The 21,558-nt window shown below is 27.2% G+C and overlaps 1 protein-coding gene across 4 annotated transcripts; it reads right to left on the bottom strand.

The window, feature by feature from the left end:
- Positions 1-5,856: 5,856 nt before the first annotated feature.
- On the bottom strand, positions 5,857-20,704 carry LOC111038207 (NFX1-type zinc finger-containing protein 1-like). 4 transcript variants are annotated; one of them, XM_022321214.1, is made up of 15 exons: positions 20,462-20,704; positions 12,920-15,770; positions 12,777-12,860; positions 12,443-12,714; positions 12,234-12,377; positions 10,955-11,222; positions 10,689-10,890; positions 10,471-10,618; positions 10,091-10,243; positions 9,745-10,005; positions 9,451-9,688; positions 8,468-8,633; positions 8,291-8,402; positions 7,552-7,769; positions 5,857-7,157 (listed from the first exon to the last, which is right to left on the bottom strand). In XM_022321214.1, exons 2-15 carry the CDS (start codon positions 15,723-15,725, stop codon positions 6,089-6,091), a joined length of 6,141 nt encoding a protein of 2,046 aa, XP_022176906.1. In that variant the 5' UTR covers positions 15,726-15,770; positions 20,462-20,704; the 3' UTR covers positions 5,857-6,088. The 4 variants fall into 4 exon arrangements, with proteins under 4 accessions (XP_022176906.1, XP_022176907.1, XP_022176908.1 ...); XM_022321215.1 differs by having other exon boundaries at positions 20,467-20,704; XM_022321216.1 differs by having other exon boundaries at positions 20,481-20,704.
- Positions 20,705-21,558: the final 854 nt, after the last annotated feature.

Raw genomic sequence — 21,558 nt, 5'->3', positions numbered from 1 at the left:
GGAAATTACATATAGGTAATTTAGAGCCTCGTAACCAGGAATTTTGTAAGGGGAAAGGGGGTATAAGGTTTTTATAAAATCAATTTTTTTATATAATATTATCATATAAGTTAAAAGAAACACAGTCAGCGAGGAGGAGCTATTTCCTTAGCTCCCCCCCAGGCTACATTTCTAATAACTTATAACAACTTATTATTTACCACCTATAACTCATTATTCATAAAACAATATTTTTTGTAGGATTATAATAAATTATTACAATAGTTAGTAATTTATGACATGATTTTGAATATTTTTATCACACATTTTATTTATATTATATACATTTTTATTATACATCAGTGGTGGTTAAACGGGGAGGGTGGTGAGGGGGGATAGATCTCCCAATCTCAATGACATTTTGTTCAGTTAATGTTTGATAATTAATAACCAAAAATTATATTTTTAATAATCAAACAGTGCAAGTTAAACAATAAGCCATACCCCCCTCCCAATTACAAAATCATTTGACAAATACTGTTATACCTATATGTCCCTAACTTATTCGTTCAACAAAAAAGGTATAAAGTTCTAATTTTCTCAATTGTTTACTCACAACTCACATATATGTAGGTAGGTTATGAGTTTATGAATTATGACTTACGACTTCCAGTGATTTTTTTATTATAAAAAATAATACACTTTCTACAACTACATGTGAAAGTGTAAGTGATTTAAATGACTATCAACAATAGGTAATGGAAATTGATAAGCTATTGAGACTATATTAAGTAGGTAGGTACTAAGTAAAAGGCAATACCTACTTAAATCGAGTTTGGTATAAATGTATATTACTAGGTACCTAATAATAATTATTAAAATTCACCTTTCTCTAGAAAGTCATAAATAACTGCCGCTAGTCTAAATTGAAACGAACACTTTTTTATAACTGTACTCTAATTAGTGCAGACTTTTAAAGTAAGTATTAGTAATTTGCATATCATACAAAGCATAATCACTAAATATTCGGCACAGTGGCTATATTATAATATGCGAAGGATCAAAAATATTTTAGTCGAAAATAAATACACTAAAACAAAGTAGGTATCTGTGAAGAACAGTATTTTTGGACTCAAAATTATAAATAAACTATAAATATTTCATACTAAAAATAATGACCTAGATACCTATATCTTAATTATCTTGATCAACATATTATATCAGCCGATAATAATTTGTTCTAATAAACAATCTACGAAATGTTACTCTAAATCCATAACGAAGAACAAAATTATGATAACACTTTTTCTTTCATTTTTTTCTGGGAATGAAGAAATTTAAAAAGAAGTCAAAATTAGTGCAAGACTGCAAGGGGTATGTTAATGCAGTTTATAAAAAAACATAATCATATATATGTAGGTACATATTATTTTATTAACTTCGGTCTTCGATGGCGGTATCTATTGTAAAATCACTCTCGCCACAACAATAACATACCCTCAAGAACCTTTTCTAACATCTGAGTATCTGACTATGTATTACATCAAAACCACAACTTCGACAACACATACCTAAGGTTCTAATATAGTCATAACTAAAGATCGGATTTAATTGCATTGAAAACACACAAAAGTTCCATATTAAAATTCTATAACTGCACCAAAAAAATATATTAAAAAATGCAAGTTATACAAAAAAAATTACATAAATGTTACTTTTTTTGAATTAAAATTTATACTTAGACACATTTTCAAATTATGTTCATTAAAGTTAAATCTCCTATAACTTAAAATATGTTAATACGTAATGGGTGGTTCTTAGTTATAGAAGAAGGAATTATTTTTTTAATATTCTTTAGTCAGGTACCCTCCATTGTGTTCATTACAATGAGTAAGTTATTTGAGGTAAATTTGGTTATGATAACTCACCCCCTTCCCGTGTCTCAAGAGAATTGAAAATTTGTCATAGAGGGTAGTTTTGTAGTTTTTTTAATTTAACTCAAAAACTATAGTACTTAGCGAAAAAATGTATAGAAAGTTAATTATATATTTTAGTATTCCTCATAAAAAATACATTTACAAAATTTGTCGTAAGTCTGTTATTTTTCAAGAAAAATAATAAAGTACGAAATATTTGATTTATTTTGCAAAATAGATTTTTTACATTTATTCAAGTGTATTTGATAAAATATTCAAAATACAAATACACTTCTTTAAAAAACGAATAAAATTTAATTTCCTGAAAAAAATGTAATTTTTAATAGCTAGATTTATTTAGGCAAATTATATAGAAGTAATTATAAAATTGTATTTTAATTATCCTATTTTATTATAAGTTTGTTTTAAAACTTAACGACTGAATCACGGGTATTGCTTTCTATAATATTGAACAATCTAAAATCATAAATAATGCATTTTAATAAATTCCTAATTATTCCATGAACAAAAAATACTAAAAATTACCTGCAACAAGTATTGTTTCTGTTCAGGGTTCCCGAACGGAACGCAAAAAACCGTTAAAGAACGTTATTGTTGTTCATAAACAAAAATACAACGGAACGAAACCAGTTATTTCATTAACCTTATGGGTCTTCTATATGCAAAAACATTATAAGTTATCAAGTTTGTTGAATTTTTTCAAGAAAAAACGTTATAACATAAAATGTTCTTTGAACAATTACACGTAGAACGTTATAACCTATTAAGTTCTTTGAACAATTACGCAAAGAACATTATAAACTATTAAGTTCATTAAAAAGTTACACGAAGAACGTAATAAACTAATACGTTCTTCGAACGTTTAACACAGAGAACATCACAACTAAACCGTTCTTTGAACTTTAAAAATATTGTTATGAATCAAAATCAATATCTCCTGACCATTTTTGCTTTTAAATTATTCAAAAACAATAAGTAGATACTTCAATATCAAAAACTAAAACTTAAATTAAATCTAATAAATGTATATTATAGCATTCTCTAGTCCTATCTTTACTAATAAGTAATAACTAAGATAAGGACTTAGGGTATACCCCAATAATATTATGTAACTTCAAAAGAAGCTTCAGCTATTATAAATATTTAATGTAATTGCTGATCATTTATTTTTGACAATTTGAAAAACAATGTAGTCCTTGCATGTAATACACATGTTTTTATTGTTTAATTTTAAATGTGAATTAAATGTAAATATTAATTTTAAACAAATTAAGAGATGATTTAGTTTAGATGATATTGGTATTTGGTAATAACTTATTACCTATATAATAACTAAAGACTAATGAGTATTAAATTTTCAATTCTTAGATTTGAAAAGAAATTTTTTTATGAATTTTGAGCTTACAATAATTTGCAAATTTTCGTGATTTTTACGTATTTTGTCAAAGTTCGAACTTTGAATGCTTATTAAAAAAATTGTGACTATGTATTTCTTATATTTTTCAACTGCTATTATAACAATATGTTAAGAACTTCGTATTAAATTTTCAAGATTTTTTAACCAACAAATACATTTTTATCGACATTAATTAAAAAAAATTTATTATTAATCGAAAATTTCATAAGCCTATAAATAGTTCAATATGAGTCGGAATATTTTAAAAATTGTATGGTGTATAGGAAATGCTTATATAAATATTCGGTGAAATTTATGAAAAATATTATAATAAAATATTTATTTTAATATCTTATGATAGCAATATGCCCATAAAGTTTAACTTTAAAATGTTCTTTTGATTAAATGTTCATGGACGTTTTATTACAAAACGTCATTTGTTTCCAATATCCGTGATGCCATTTTAGATTTAGTATTAAGAGTATAATCAATGCGATCATCAAATAAAGAAAATACTGCACATTCATCATTTAAGTACCACAAATGGTTGATACATTTTTTTATTGCTACTTCTCCTATTTTTTGATTATTTTTTGTATAATCAACTAATTAAAAAAAAAATTAAATCATTGAGTGGAGCTGTTATTGGATCGGGAGCACGCCGAGCACATATCCATGCCTCTAAATAACATTTTACAATGAAACAACAAAATATGTCTTGTAAATATCTTTTTTCAATTATCAAGAGTTTAAACTGCTGATAAAATAACAACATTTTAAAACAATATTATCCCTTTTGCCATTCATCGAACTAAACGGTAAGCACCAGATGGTCAAAAATGTATAATTCCTGGAGGTGTTTTTCCCAAAAATATCATAACAATTTCTATAAATTCTTTATAGTCATCTCTTGGATATTTATCTTCGATTGTTGTTGTACAAAATAATAAAACATCTTCTACTACATATTTTAATTCTTCAAATATTTCTGGTTGCGATGTCCGTGTATGAAAATTACGTAAAGCTAAATTCACCCAGTTATTTTTAAATCGTTTAAACAATGGAATATCAGGTCCAGGCATAACAGATAGTTAATAAAATATTAAACTAAATAATATTTTATTCTTCATGGTTTGTACAAAGAAAAACTAAATTCGTATACACCAGTTATTGGTGCATATTTAAGCAGATTTGTCACAAACAAGGCAATATATAACCTTCCCATCTGATGAAAAAACTTCCCTGTTGTCATTATGAGGAACAATCCAATATGAAATTTTACTTTTTTAAAGTTGATTTCATTTTAGGCATGCTTTTCAAAAACCAACGGTGAACACGTACACCGTGCAATAATACAAATAGATAATACAGCGACAGACGCACTGGTGGGCGGTGGCTATGCCGACCGGCTTTTATAGAGAACATTCTATAGTGAACTAAGATTATCCACATCTGATAGGTAATACCGACGAAAACAAAATGATGAATATATATTGATAATAGCTCTTAATAATGGCTTTATGGTACAACCACAAATTATCTATTGATAACGAAAACTAGGTATGTCATAAAAGCGTTTTCATAGATACAATCAATTTCGCTGAGTTAAATATTAAAAACACACAATTGTAACAAATTGCAAAAACGTGGAAAATTCCATTTTAAAATTAAATATGTATAATACATTTAGTAGGTATATTGACTATACATATGATCAGATTTGGTTTATCTTAACTGCAAAAAAGTTGCAATATCCGGTCTTTACTCGTAAAGTCATAACTATTAATTTACATTACTTGGAGCACCTACATTAGTAGAACAGTACTTCAATTATTTCTTATGATTGCTTAAATCATGTCATAAGTACAATAATCAAAGTCTTTTAGATATTTAATGCACCAAAGAACCTTAAAAAATGCATTATAAAAAAAAAAAAAATGCCAAAAATTATAGTATAAAATTCATTTAAAATGGTTTGTAATTTAATTTTTAAATTTATATTAATATTAGGTACAGCATATTATACATTAGTATATTACATGCATAAAAAAGTGTTTATTTAATAAATTAAAATCATAAAAATGTTGATTGAATTTGAATTTTTTATACTTATGCTATTCACTTGAAACATTTTTTAAATGTAAAGCTTAACACTAGGTATCAGATAACATAGTTTGAAGTCCATGTGAAATGTTATAAATGAGACGACTGTCTAACTTAAAGACAAATATTTCTCCGAAAAAATACAAATAACGTACAATATCTTCTACTAGTTACTTAGTATAGAAAATTGTTATAGAAAATGTAATAAATCCACAACTTTGTTAGAACTATAATATATTTTATTAAAAATAGTTGACTATTTTGTAAATTATATGTTAATTAATGTGTGTATGTAGTTAATTATTTTCCTATTAATATTATTATTATAACTTAAGAAAAATAAAATTCAAATCCATTCAATATAAATTAACAGATAAGATCGCACTAGGTAATTATCATAGTGATCTTCTAATGTTTACGGTGTGAAAATAAGAACGATTATTAGATATCTAAATAAATTATATTAAAAGTGAAGCAGTCAGTAATATGCATTACATTATTAGATTTCTAATGCCGAAATTAAATTTGCATAAGAACGAAATAACATAGTACACAAAATGTAATTATACAATATTTTTAAGTTTGCAAAATATGAACTGTTAAAATCATGTTTTTGAATAAAATAATTATCTACTTTGAAACATGAGTTGGGCGAGCATATAGATCGGGAGTATTAACTCCACAAGAGTTGACTAGCACCATCCATTTCTGAAGCTACTGTTACGCCCGCAGCATGTCGGTGGTTAAATCCGCCTATCGGTACTTTACATTCAGGACAAGTAGCTTGCTCCGTTGGTCCTCCACATTCCGTAACAATATAAATATGACCATTTGGACATTTACACCAATGACCCTGACCTCTATAACCATCTCTGAAACTGGTGGACATAGCATTGTGTAACATCTTTCTTTCTTCGTCGGTGATGATTGCCAGACCATCAAATTTTTCTTCGATTAACTGTAATATAATTTCTACATCTTTGTCTCTATCAACAGTATATATTTTACAAGACATCAACAGACCTTCCATATGTTTTACAAAATCATTTAAATCAGTCGCATAAGAATTTTTAATTTCACCACCGTATGACATCTTAAACTTTGCAGAGCACATAATCTCAAATAATCTTATTATCCTAACACCTCTTGCAACCTCCATATTTATATCATATTTTTGCTGGTTAGATAAGTGTCTAGGATAGGTAAAAGCAACTTTAAGTAAATAATTGAAGTGGTCAGTGATAGTTTGTTTCTTTTCAACATCATTGATGCTTTCAATTCTTTTTTTAAGCTTTGAAGTAGTTTTAAACAACTCAACGACAAAATTTAAAGATTCTATATCGTTTGAAGGTAAATAGAAATTTGATCGTTTCTTTCCAACATACTTCAATGAAGCTATTATAGGCTTGCAAAATGTATCCCATAGATGTTTGTTACTATCATATTCACAATTTTGATTGCCAATATAATTTGAAACAAAATTAGTATTCAAGTTGTTCAATGACTGAATTATTTTTTTCTTGCCACTTTTAATAGCATTAAGTTCTCCATACTTTTTAGATTTTATTATTGAAATATCCTCTATTATAACTTTTACTTGGTTCATAAAACGTTGGGTTCTTAAAATTGGTGTCTTACATAATGGACACTCTTTCAAACATATTTCTTCATTATTTACGTTCATCCAATTAGATAAAGCATTTGATTCAATGGTGTGCTTACAATCTTCTAAGTAAACAAACCTTAAACAAAAAAAATCACATGAACATTAAATAATTTACATACAAATCACAGCTAATGTAAGTAATATATTTTTAATGTAATAATAATAATAATATTTATTGATACCAAATTAAAATTACAGAAATGTATAAAGCAGATAAAAAGTTAATATTTGGTTTCCTTTTCAAAAGCAAATCTTGTGCAGAAAAAAAAGAAAATGTCAAATGATATACCTAACCTTGGTCTGTTATGACAAAGTAATATCTAAAGTTCCTATAAAAATATACAAATGAATAGTTCAATACAACTATCATATTTACTGACAATATTAAAATAAATTTTCTATAGATAAGTATGAAAAAAAAGAAAATTACAAAATACGTTTTTTAAGTATTTCTATCAAATTTAATTTACCTTGCATTTGGTTCATCTTCATCACCAAACACTATTGTAGTAACTTCATCTTCTTGACAAATGCGACATAAAGGAGGACATGGTTCACCACAAAAACCTATACATTCATGCCCACATTTCAACTTTAATGTACAAGGCTCATAACAAGGTTTTCGATCACATATTTCATTACATTTTTTAGTGCATTTCAAATGAGGACACTCCCACTCACATTTTTCCTGTTAAAAAAATCAACAAATATAATAATACAGTTGGTTCCGCTTAATGTGATCACTTTGGTGCAGGTCATTTTGATTCTATAAAACATTTACAACATTTTTTTCATGATTCAATCTTTTTGTACAATTACATATTTAATTATAATTACCTATTTAATGTAACATACATAATAAATGACACAAGTACAAGACGCACAAAGATAATTGAATAACATAATAATGTACAACGATATACTGTCATACTAATAAGTTCAAAAAAATGGGTTTTATAAATTAATCAGTTTGAAATATCATAAAAACGTTAAGATTGTTCATAAAAGTGATTCAATTATCCGGTACTTGGTGATTCTAATAAAAGGTCAATTTAACATTAGTAACATACAATTTGGTTTGGAATTTTCATTTTTGATTCTAATAAACGGTTGATTTTATAAACCAGTGATCACATGAAGGGGAACTCACTGTATTATATTAAAAATAAATGTGTAATTTAGGTCTTTTTATTGATTGTTGATTATTACCATGCACGGTGCACATTCATCACCACATTTACGAGGACATTTAGAATGAATACAAGAATAAATGCATTTCTTATTGCAAGGTGGACACCGTTCCTTACAGGGGAATTTACATCTGCAAAAATAATTAAATATAAGATTATTAAATAATCCAGATTTTTGACAAAAATAAACACATACGTATGATTACACGGGTTTATTTTATTGCAAACCTCACTACAAGGTACGTGTAAGCGACCTTGTTTACATTCTCCACATGTGCCTGAACAAATATCGTCGCAATTTAGTTTTTGTAGACACGGTTCACGGCATTTATCAAGGAGATATTGGCTGTCCATTCTAAACTCTAGAATATATTATTTTTGTTTATTAATTCAATTTTCTATTTGAAAAACAAAAGTATTCCAAATAAAATGTTCAAATGTAACAATCAAACATTATCCATTAAATCAATAAGATCATAGTTTTTGTTTTAAACTTCAAAGATATTCTAATAAATACCACAATAAGTAATCAAAATAAGTTTATCTATACAAATATGTATAAACAGTATATCATATATATTATAAGCTTTACTCAAAAAGTTACTCAAAAAATAAAAATTAGTTAAATTTTAAAAGTTAAAATGTATATTTAATATCATTATTTTTAATTTCCTGTTTTCTATCTAGGGATAAATAAATAAAGTCAATCTACAAAAATATTAAGGATACCCCTGATTCATTACTATACATAGAGTTGTTCATAACATTTTTTTTAAAAAAATGATAAATTACTACTGTGAATTGTGCAGTTACATACATACTTGAAGATAACTGATGATAATTTTAAATATTCAAAATTGATGACTAAATAAAGTGCATGTCTATTAACAGTATAATTTTAAAGGTTGAAATAACCTAAATTTTATTAAGTTAAGTATGTGCCTTAAAATCATAGTATAATATTAATATATTTAACACACATATTTGAATTGTTTTGATTCTTTTATTTTAAAATAGTATATTTTAAGGGTAAGTTTGAACATAATAATATTGTAATCTACAAAAGTCAAACAGCCATATTTTTTAATTAAAAAAATACACATAATAAATAGCACTATTATGTAACATTTTTAATTAATAATAAAATGTTTCAATAGTATAAATAAAAAAATATATTACCTTTATCTTTGTCACAACAGAAGACAAAAACTTTATTATGACCACAAGCAAGTTTACTAGATTTTTGCATCACTATTTCCTCACATTCTTCAGGGATACATTCTTTTGCACATTCATTCTTACATAAATGTCCACAAATTAAAATTCGATTACATTTATTAGTGCAATGTTTACGTTGTGGTATTGTTTTACATTTAATTGTAATTGAGTGTCCACAGTCTGGTATCACTTTTTTTACCTGAAAAGAATATAGAAAAAACAAAACAGATTTGCCAAAGACAATAGTTAACTTACTAGACTTTCACAAGGTTTACATGGTTCATAACATTTAGCTAGACACTTGTGACCACATATTGAAGGACGAATACAAGGAAGATTACATCTAATTTCATTAGAATTTAATCCGCAAGGAACATCATTTTTTATATGTCCACAAGGCAGAGTTCTTTTAATTTTCACAGTACATGATGAACAATCTTCATAACAGATCTTTTGACATTTGTGATTCAAAGTGCATTTTTTATTAATATTTTCACAAGGTTTTAAACATTTATACTGCGGATGAAATTTTTAAAATAATTTAATGATTACTAGATATTACAATTTACAATATGAAATATATTTACAAAACTAACACTACCTTCTCATGATCTGGATCATCATTTTTGTGACAATTGCGCTCACAAGCATGACCACAATCTAACCGAGTGTAACATTTAATTGAACATTTTGGATTTTTGTCATAACATTTTCTCATAACTTTATGACCACATTCTTCTAGGATTGATTCCACCTAAATTTGAATTTGAAGAACTATCTATAATAAAAATAATACCTTAGTTCCGGGTTGCATGAACAATCACTAAACATTTAACAAATCAATAGTGAGCTAATGGTCCTTTAAACATGATTGAGAGGCCCATGATTGGCCCTTTAAATTTTATTGGAACGTTAAATCAATAAGTTTTTCATGCAACCCGTCATAGGAATGTTAGAAGTGCAATATTATGAAACTCCAACCATTTCTTCACACTGAAAAATATGAATATCAACATAGCATGGTAATGATGATTGGTGACCACATGGTAATTCTTTCGTCGTAATTACGGTGCACTTTCCACAATCCATATAACATTGTTTCATACATGGGTGATTATAATCACAGAATCTATAGTACACAAATATATTGTAAAAATTAAATTTTTTAACATGATAAATAAAACTTTCAAATATTTTACTTGTTACAAGGATTTCTGCATTTAAATTCCAAATGTTCGAGGTCATAGGAATGACATACACTTGAACAATAATGACCGCATGACAACAATGATTTACATAACATAGTACAACCACCTTCCATAATTATATTGAAATCTTCACTCTTTGAAACCTTTGTCGTAATACCAGAATGTATGGCACATTCTAAAGTCAATTCATCACCTTGAAACATTATATAGAACAATAAAAATGTAATCTACCGATAACTAAATAAAAATATATTTACCATACGAACACTGATTTACTAATGTTTCTTTTATTTGTTTCCACAAATTACCAGAATTGTACAAATTGTCCATATTACCCATTATGTAAAGTCCATATTTAGCTCTTGACAATGCAACACATATTCTGTTTTCAGTTTTCAAAAATCCTACATTTCCCTTTTCATTGCTTCTAACTAGCGATAGTAGTATAATATCACTTTCTTCGCCCTGATAGTTATCGACAACCTTTATTTTTAAGCCATCCAATATGGAGTGTTTTTTCCGTAACTTAAAATATATTAGTATATTAATTAATTATACTTAAATATTTAATTATTTTAAATAAATTTAAATTTAATAATAATCTTCTTCTCATACCTCATCTTAAACTTCCAACTATAAGTGATCATCACATCTACGAGGCTAGATCTTCTTCCTCTGGCACACGTATCGGCTACATTCTTATCACTCTCCATTTTAACTCTTATTCGGTATTTCTCTTCCTCTTTTTCCCTCTACGGTACAATAAAGCTTACCACATCTGAATCATCTTTTCATATTGAAAAATAAAAAGTAATAACATTTTATAGGTCTTGGGTTCCACTTCTTCAGTCTTATCATATCAAGAAGTCTTCAATAAAAAGACTTTACACCTCTACTCACTGTCTCCGTCCTACAAACGTGTCTAACAAATTTTACACTCGACAGATCAGGTTGAGCTTTGTTAGTTTAAGTTAGGGTGAATTAACTTCTCATAAAATTTGAAGGTAAGAATATTATCTAGTGAACCTCAAAGGTTTTTTTTTAAATTTAATTTTAAAGCAAGTTATGAGTATTTTAAAATACACAAACTATTTAATATTTTAAAATAACTTGCTTTAAAATTCAAACATTAAAAGTCCTCTATTTTATGAATGTGTTGGTTGGTGTTAACAACTTTTATTCTGTTATAAACATGTATTGCTTTCAATTAAGCCTCAAAATTGGTTGTGGCACTAAGATTCTTCCTTCTTACTTAATGCTATTTATGATGTTTTCCTCAAAACCGCAATTCTTTAGTACTGCCAACCCAAGTAATTTTAAAACTTTTACTTTAAAAATATGCTCTTCACTCTTCTACTCATTTACATGTAGTAGGTTTTCTCTTATTTGCATTACATCATTTACAAACATTGTGGCACATCAACATCAAAATAATAAAAATACAAGTACCAATGCAAATGGTAATATCATTTGTATTGTATATTAAACAAACCAAAAAGAATTATTATACAAATTTAAAAAAGTATGAAAACTTACTGAACGAAATAGAAACAATTGACCACTGTAAGTTGTTAATATTGTCACTTGATTAGTTGTATATCCTTGTAAAATTAAATGCCGAGCAAACATAATTAAAAATCTAGCTTCATGATCATTACTTTTGCTTGAAATTTCCTCAACCTAAATTGACAAAAATATTGTATTAGTTAAATTATATTGTGATGAAATACAATCATATAACATACTTCATTTTCATACACATTATGGTTTAGGAAAAACATATCTTTGTTAACACCACGAATATGTTCTCTATTGTAAACAGAAGTATGATTTTTCAATTCATTGTAGATTGATGGAGTTATAATGGATGCTATTTCGGGGCGCATTCTATGCTGTTCGCCCAATGTGTAACAAGGTACTTCATTGTTGACCATACGTTCAAACAATGAAATATCGAAATTAAAATCTTTGGCCAATTTGTAAACAGCATTACTAGGACGAAGTTGTTTATGGTCACCTATAAAAGGAAAAATAATTAGCTGTTGCCATAATTTTTCTCATAAGGCGAATAATAAATACCTATCAATATTAGTTGTTGACAATGTCTTGTTAGTGATGAAACAATGTGAGCCTCCAAAACTTCAGCAGCTTCTTCAACAACAACTAAAAATGAAAATGGATTATTAAATTTATATAAAGAAATTGAAAATCTGAATACATACCAATTGGCGACTCTAGGCCTTCCAACATTATTCTATGCTTAGCAGCACCAGTAGTAGTTAATGCTATTACATGCATCTTATTTAAAAGCTCTATATTTTCCAACTCTCTTAATTCACAATATTGCTTAAAAACTTGAGTGTACTTTTCTTCATATTTAATTATTTTTGGATCAAACATCTCTTTTGTTTCTCTTACCCAATGAAAATATAAAGACCATCTTTGACCCATATTTAATCCATATAAATCTTGAGTTGATTTTGGTAGTTCAATATCCATATCAATCAAACCCAGCATATTTTCAAAATAGTCGTGTATCTTTTCCATTATACCGAAGTTGAATTTAGCTTCTTCATATGCATTGTAGAAATTTATATCCGAGGTTGATAGATTATTTAATCGTAGAGCCTCGTGAAGTAGTTCCTGACAAGCATGTTTTACATTATCTAAAACTAAACTATAAATAACAACATCTTCATCAATATAATCTATATCTTGAAAATCTGGTTTATATTGCCTATCATCATCATCATCATCATCATCATCTTGATCTTGATCCTCGTTTACTTCTTTTTTAATTTCCAATAATTTTTCGGAATGAAAAACTTTATTAATCAAACCATGGCTAATTTCAGATATAAACCCAATTGGGTCTACACTAAAATATTCAGGATCTTGAAATAACCAAGTGAGAAGATCTAAAGAAGTTTTAAAAAAATCATGATACTTAATAGGCATACCATTTTTCAGTAATGATAACTCTAATATGCCAGCATTATATGACACAACTTCACTACATCGTTTCAAATATTTTATACTATTCATAGTTGTTTTGACTTGTTCTTGAACATTTCTTAGACCTCTATTAGTAGTAGTAGACCTATTGTACATATGAGTTACATTCCGAAGACTGTATTCCTCTAATATTTTGGACTTCGACTGTCCACCGATTCTAATAACTTTGCTTGTGAAACCTAATATACCTTCCATGAACTGGTCCAAAGCATGATTAGTATAACATACTACTAAAATTGGTTTAGAGAGACAAGGATTGTTATATAAATTTCTTATAATGGTTTCCATAATTTTTAACCCTATGAAAGTTTTACCAGTACCAGGCGGGCCTTGAATAACCGTAAATTCTTGAGTTAGTGCTGCTCTAAATGCTCTATATTGCATTACATCAAGTTTTAACTGTTCTTCGGTAGGCCATTCACATTCATTTAGTATATTAAATTTTTGTAAATTGTCAATGAAATATTGTGGTTCAGGTAATGTATCAATGTAAAATGGATAATCTATTACATTACAAGCCGATATTATATATTTTTCCATCGGGAAATTATGACTATATATATTTTTAAGGACTTCCATTGAGCATTTGTAGGGCTCAAAAAATACTTCACTCTCAACCATTGTAAGTGAAGTACCAAATAAAGGTTTTGCATCTTCTAATAATTCCACAATCAAGATACCTTTTTTTAAAAGTTCAACTTTTCGCTCCAAAACAATACCCAAAAAAAAAGTCTCAAATTTATTAGCAGAAAATAGCAATAAAGAACCATACATAAATCGTTTAGCCATGTCCCAGTTGATTTTTAATTTGTTTGTCCTGTCAAAGTTTATCAGATAACCATATTTATCGCGAACAAATTCACCTTTTTTTTGAAATTCAACATCACGATAAATACGAATATTATTAATTTTTTTTCGACGTTGATGTTGATAATTTATTGATTCTTTATAAAATTGTATTCCTTCTCGTAGTGGAGCAATAAAGTCTTCACGTAGAAGACGAAATTGAACGTCCAAATAGTGTTCTACATTCTGATAAGCTCCTTTTGTGATATTAGGTCGTAAAAATCGTTCTCCATATTCGAGATCAATTGAGGTTGGATATACTGTAAGTTCCCTAAAATTTTCAGGAGGAGGCATAATTTGAGCAATGTTTTGAATCATACATTTTTCTTTTAATTTTAATTCTTCTGTTACTTTGGTTTCATTCAATTTTTGTAGGAGTTCATCCATTTCAAAAATAGTAGTTTCATTTATTTTAATATGATTACAATAATTTTTAATACCAGATAAAGCGATATTACAACTTACTACTATCTCCTTCAATTTTTCAGCAGCCGTTTTCGGAAATAAGGTAGTTATATTTTGAAAAACTACTAAACAATCTTCATAAAATGTATTCATATTGTTGCATCGATTTCGGTTTTTTTCAGTAGGTGTACTCAGTATATAGGTTTTTATATGATTAAAAAATTGATTACATGTTAATTCTGTAAGTAAAACAATTTTATTTTGTATTAATTCTGAAGAACAGACTTTAGCTGAAACTTTCATAAGCAAGTAAATCCAATCTGGTTCTTTATTCTGTTTAAACAGATCTAAGAATCCATTAGTTTTATTAGATATCACAAATACAATTTCAGAAGGTTCCTTATCACATAATTCTTCAAGGAGCTTGAATCCAAAAAAATATTTTTTGGTTTTTTTTTCATTAGTGTCACTGTCCAAGTCTTGTTTTTGCTCAAATTTATTTCGGCCCCATCTTTCATGCCTATTTCCTGAGGTCTGTTTATGTTTATATTGTTTTTGTTGATTTTCTGAATTAAATTTTGATGCACTTTTAACTTTGCTATCTGAATTTTTTTTTTTTTTTTGTTCTTCCTCTGTATTAGAACCACTTGAACATGACTGCCCATTTTGATGTTGGAGCGACTTAAAATCAATATGGAAGTTTTCTACATTTACTGATGAATTTGTTCTGGATCTTTGGTTAGAGTACTTTTTATTAGACATGATATATTTTTAAACTACATCTAGTCATGGAATTTCATTTGTATCCTGTAAAAGTATTATATATATTAATTGTAAATTATAGACTAAAATAAATTTCTATTATGTAATTGCTTAATTTTTAAAGATTTAAAATTCCTAGTAGTTCTCAAAAGTATCAAATAGATCGGTTTAATATTTAATTAAACACTTACTGGCATAATTATAAAATAAAATACTAAATTTTTTATTTATCTATATTTGAAAGCTTTTGAAAACTTCTAGGATTTTTTTTTTAAAGTGTTATAAGTAAAAGATTGAAAGATATATTCTTATAACGCAATTAAAAGCTTAACATAAAAGACTTTGAAATTATGTGTGATTATTCATAATATTCCAAGTCCAAAATTACCAGAATACAGGAATTGTCAATAACAAATAATCAATACCATCATATTTTTACTGTTTGTTCAGTAACCATATTACCTATCTATATTCTGTAGCCGTATTATCTACGATATTCAATATTATTTAATTGTACCCACGTTTAAAGTTAATATTAATATCTATAGCCGTGATTGTACCTATATGAAAAAATAGTTTATTATCAAGGTGGGATTATCCAACTTAATTAATCCACCTTAACCCAAACCATTTGTTGTGATCTCACTATCTCAGTTATTTTATTAATTTTTTGAAGTGGTACAAATTTTAATTCAAGTAATACCAAACACTTTGGTTTAAAAAGATTTGAGAATTTTATCTATTTTAAGAGATACTTCAAATGCATTATATTGTAATTTTTATTTGTATAAAAACCATTTGTTCCATTTTATTAATTTTCAGAACAAATATTAGAGTGACTTAAAACATCAATCACAAACAGAATCAACTGATAGTTGTTGAAAAAATGGAAAAATATTAATATACTCTCAGAAAAAATTGTACAGTAATAAAGGCTCATGCGAGTCTTAGTATTTTTAATTTTCCTATAATAATATAACGTTTTATAAATGCAATAATAAGTATGATGTACATATAAACATACATTACTGGTAGAGTAGTCATACATAACACAACACACCAACATAGACACACACACATGTATATATTCTTATTCATCCCTAAGATATAAAAACTAATTTGTCTCATTTATATGAACATAATGTGATTATTTATTATCATGATAATATTGAATATTAAGGAGGATGGAATATTTGCAGATTAGTTAAGTGCCTACCTACCCTGACTATCCTATGTATTATGTATATGTTACCGGCAATATGTGAAATTCAGTCATTACATATAATGCCTAGGTAGTTTATAAAATTTAATAAAATGACTGAAATGACCAGGCGAATTATATAAAACACAATATATCCCCTAGTCGCTATGTATAATGCCTAATCAAAATTAGGTAATAATATTATGTTATTGCTTAAATTAGGGATACCCACAGATATTGACGAAGATAACCAATTTTATATTTTTCCAATTATTACTGTAATATTTCTATAGCCTGTAATACGTTTCATTTCTTGATTGCGTTATTCAATATTTAATCTTGTGTAGTTGTGTCCAAATTATTTTCAGTACGGTTAACTACGTATACGTGTAAAGTGTTCACTTCACTTGTTAACTATAATATTAGTTCATAATGGAATGGTTTTATTCAGAATTAAATGTAATAAAAGCAAATCTAGGTAAAAATAACACCTTATTATCAGATGAACGATATGACGAGTTGGTAGAGCAAGTCCTAATGCTGAGATGTCTGAAAACGAAAAAAAATCCTCGGGATTTTTGGTTGCAAAAAAGGTCAGTAAATGTTAATTAATTTTAAATTAGAAATTTAATACAAACATTGTTAGTTTTTTACGATTTATCCTCAAACAATTTTAAATATTTATTAATATTAAAAAAGTATAAGTCGTAGATACTTGAAAATTTCACCAGTTATTAATATTGGCATTTTCATTGATAAATCATTTATCACAGATTGAAATAATAATAAAAAAAAAATTTTATTATGTCTATTACATGTGTACAATATTATAGTCACGGACTAAGATACATCTTGGTTCTAATTCAAAAATAAATGATACCTCATATCATTGCATTCAAATTTAACATTCCCAATATATATAATTGTGATCCAAATGACACCTAATATACAGCAGACCGGTAACCACTTACCCGCTTTTTATTACTGAGATTCAAAAATATTAAAAATATATTGGCATAATTTTTTTTGCGTTAAAATTTAGATCGAATAATATTCAAATGCTATTCATTCCAAGAACCTAAAAATTATTATAATAATTAATAAATAATAATTCTAATTTAGATATGGCGTATTAATTGTACAAGACAATAAAAAATGTTTGTGTGTTAAAAACAAAATATTGTGTAACACCCCCTTATCATTCCAGCTTAACATGTTGTAACAAATAGTACATATTATGTAATTTAAAATGTTATAATGTTAATATAGTATACTATCATAAAATTAATCACAACTATTTTAATACTTTGCCTAAATTTGTTAAGGTACTCTAGAAAATGTCTAGGAAATATGTATAATGCCTGGGCACTTCATACTAAAATTATTTTTTTAAATAATTTGCCTAAAATCAACCGGTATTTTATAAACTACCTAGGCATTATATGTAATGACTGAATTTCACATATTGCCGGTAACATATACACTAATGAATGAAGACTACACTTGGGTGTGGCTTCCTCTTAAATACTGGTAAAATACTCAAGTGCAGTGTTCAGGAAATACAATTCTTTCATAATCATTGAGTGTCTGTGTGTCAACAAACAGTAGTTCATATTAATTTTTTTTAAAACAACTTGTTCAAGAAAGTTCATTTAAATTATTATTATTTTAAAAAGTTTGATGAGTAAAGTATAGTTAATTTTTTTAAATCATTGCTTTTATATGTATTTAATAACATGCATGTATACTTATAATATACTATAGTAAAATGTAATATGAAACAAAATTAATCTTACTAACTAAATATCCAATAAAATCAATGCAAGGATCCAAATTTATTTAAATCAAAACCAGGTTAAAATATACTATAAATATAATATAAAATATATTTAAAAATATTTCCATAAGGTAGATGTGTTATAGTGTGCAATTTTAATTTTCCTTTTCTGTAGATAATCCAAGTAACTATTATAAATTATAAAAATTAAAAAGGGGGAAAAAGCCAAGAAAAAATAGATAAACATTTTCCAGTATTTATAATAACATACAAGTATCCTTTGTAACACAATTATTTATTAATATCAGTCTGAATTACTGGAGAGTGGCAGTCTACTTGCCTACAAATTTAAACTTACTAAATTTATAGTAAATTACATTAATAATTGTATAATAAGGAATGATGATAGTTATCAGATATGAGATGTTTATGAATTATGATTATACAGTCTGGTTCAAGTAAGCCCACTAATTAGGTGACTGTTAAGTGATTTCAAAAATACGTAATGTGTAATTTGTGGGTAACCCTAATGAAACTTTGGAGATGAAATATTATATTATTTATGATGGTGGTCAAACATTAGTAGGTAATATATTTAAAATATTATTACAAAAAATTATATAGTTGATTATATTTTAGTATAAATACAATTTTGTTGTTTATTTTAAAGGCAATAGACAAACATATTGTTTATATAAGCTTTTAATGAAAAATATCAATATGAACTAACGAAGATATTATAGTATATAATATAATAATAATAATTGTTTTAAATTTAAAAAACACCAATATCATGATAATTACCTATGTATTTGATTAATAATGTTATTTTTATAACATACTTATATTATATATTATATAAAATGAATATTAGTCATTATAACTACATTGTACTGGTCTTTGGTCAATCCTCAATGGAGTCAATTTTAAATTTAAAACCGTGATCCATAGATAATAAAATATTTATATTTGATCATACAAAATAATACAAAATAAAAATATTCATAGGTACCTACTTAGAATCTTTAAAAATACATAACAAAAACACACACATTTTATGGATGTGATCTACATCGGAGAATCCCGTTGATTCTGCGTTTGATGGAGGATAAATGCCGAAATAGGTAATACAACATTAAATCCTAATTTTATGTTTTTGAATTTGAATGGGCTGTACAGGTGAAGCCATAAGAGGAAAACCCTATGTTTATAACCCTAAAAACTTTATTTTATTTAAGCACACAGATACGCCTTGTACAGCTGATGTGGTGAAAACCAGATGTAAAACGCTGTGTTAGACGACTGCCATGTTAGCCTATAACTGTAGACACTAGATGCCAGCGTCCGAAACTTTACCCACAACGACAGATAAATAACTGACTGGGTATCGCTACAAAGCGATAATAACAAAAATATATCTATGGGTATCGCTGAATCTCACAGCAGAAACCGTTGTGGTGAAATCGGAGTACAACCGTGTATCGGGCGACACCGACTACACATCGGAAATAATTCTGAACACACCAGTGAGGCGTGATAAAATTGAGTTACGACCCACCAACAATGTATGTAGACTACCAATTACAGATTAAAATGGCATGCAGTGCATTAAAGCATATTAGTGTTATATTTTTATTACTCGAGCAACAAAATATAAAGGAGTTGTATCTTGATTAGACCATTGATGGTAAATACTACTACCAATAATACAATATAAACACGACAATCGCATCATAATTTATACATTAAAGTACTTACTGTACCTATTGTTATATACCTAATAGGAAAATCACAGGAAAATGAAAATACTAGTCGTAGCACGCAGTTAATTCAATTGAATAATTTTTTGATTTAAAGTATTTAATCTAAGTATAAAAAGTCTACTTGATATTCCAACGAAACATTCTACATTTTGATAATACACCATAAAGACGCCGACAACGGAGTACGACCATAAACAATTATTGTTTATATCACTATATGCATAGTGCATACCTGCATCTGCCACAGTGCCATCATTCTGAGGAGTGGGGAGTATGGAGGACAGTGTTACAGTTGGATTTTCGAAATTTTACGTAGATAAAATAACAGCGACTGTGCACCATAGAGTAATTATTTTAATAATTTTTTTTTTTAGTAATTTTTTTAATTATTACTCTATGCTGTGCACTGTGCAGAATAAAGGCATCCCGCCATACAATTTTGCAACGATCACAGCCAACACAGGTAGCAGCTGCCGATTGTACCAAAATTGTTGAAGGGAAAATTATTTTTTCGTTTTTAGACCGTACCATAATAATATTATTGAGACGTATAATATTTATTACGTATTTTATTTAACATTTATATAATTTGCAAGGCAGAGTTTCCACCGGCGTATATTTTAATATTCCTAAAGATATTATCTGTGTATTATTATATTTTATTCTTTTGTTTTATTATCTTCTATTATTTTATGTAGTTTTCAACATTCAACACTACCGTAGTATTACGGCACCGTGGGAACTACCTCCATACTCCGGCTATGGAATATGGACTAAAAGTCTATGATTGTATTATCAAATATATATTAAATTCGTGACGTCTTGTTGTTTTGTACGCCCGTAGCTTATTTATACATACCGCATAATATATTTATTTAATATGAATAAATAAGATGTTATAACAATTATGATAATGAGCTTTTTATCTAGCTATAGTGGGAGACCTTAGAACTATTTATCTGCGTAATAAATTTATATCACACTAGGTACTATATTATAATATAGAACCCACTTTTTTGTAATTTTACTTCGTAACTTAAGTCCGCCAAAACTATGCAACGGTACAAGATTACAAATAAAATCTTTAAAAAC

The sequence above is a fragment of the Myzus persicae genome, unplaced genomic scaffold, assembly GCF_001856785.1.
Source record: "Myzus persicae strain clone G006 unplaced genomic scaffold, MPER_G0061.0, whole genome shotgun sequence".
Classification (NCBI taxonomy): Eukaryota; Metazoa; Arthropoda; class Insecta; order Hemiptera; family Aphididae; genus Myzus; species Myzus persicae.
Note: the sequence above shows the minus strand (reverse complement) of the source record. Positions and strands in the feature narration are given on the sequence as shown.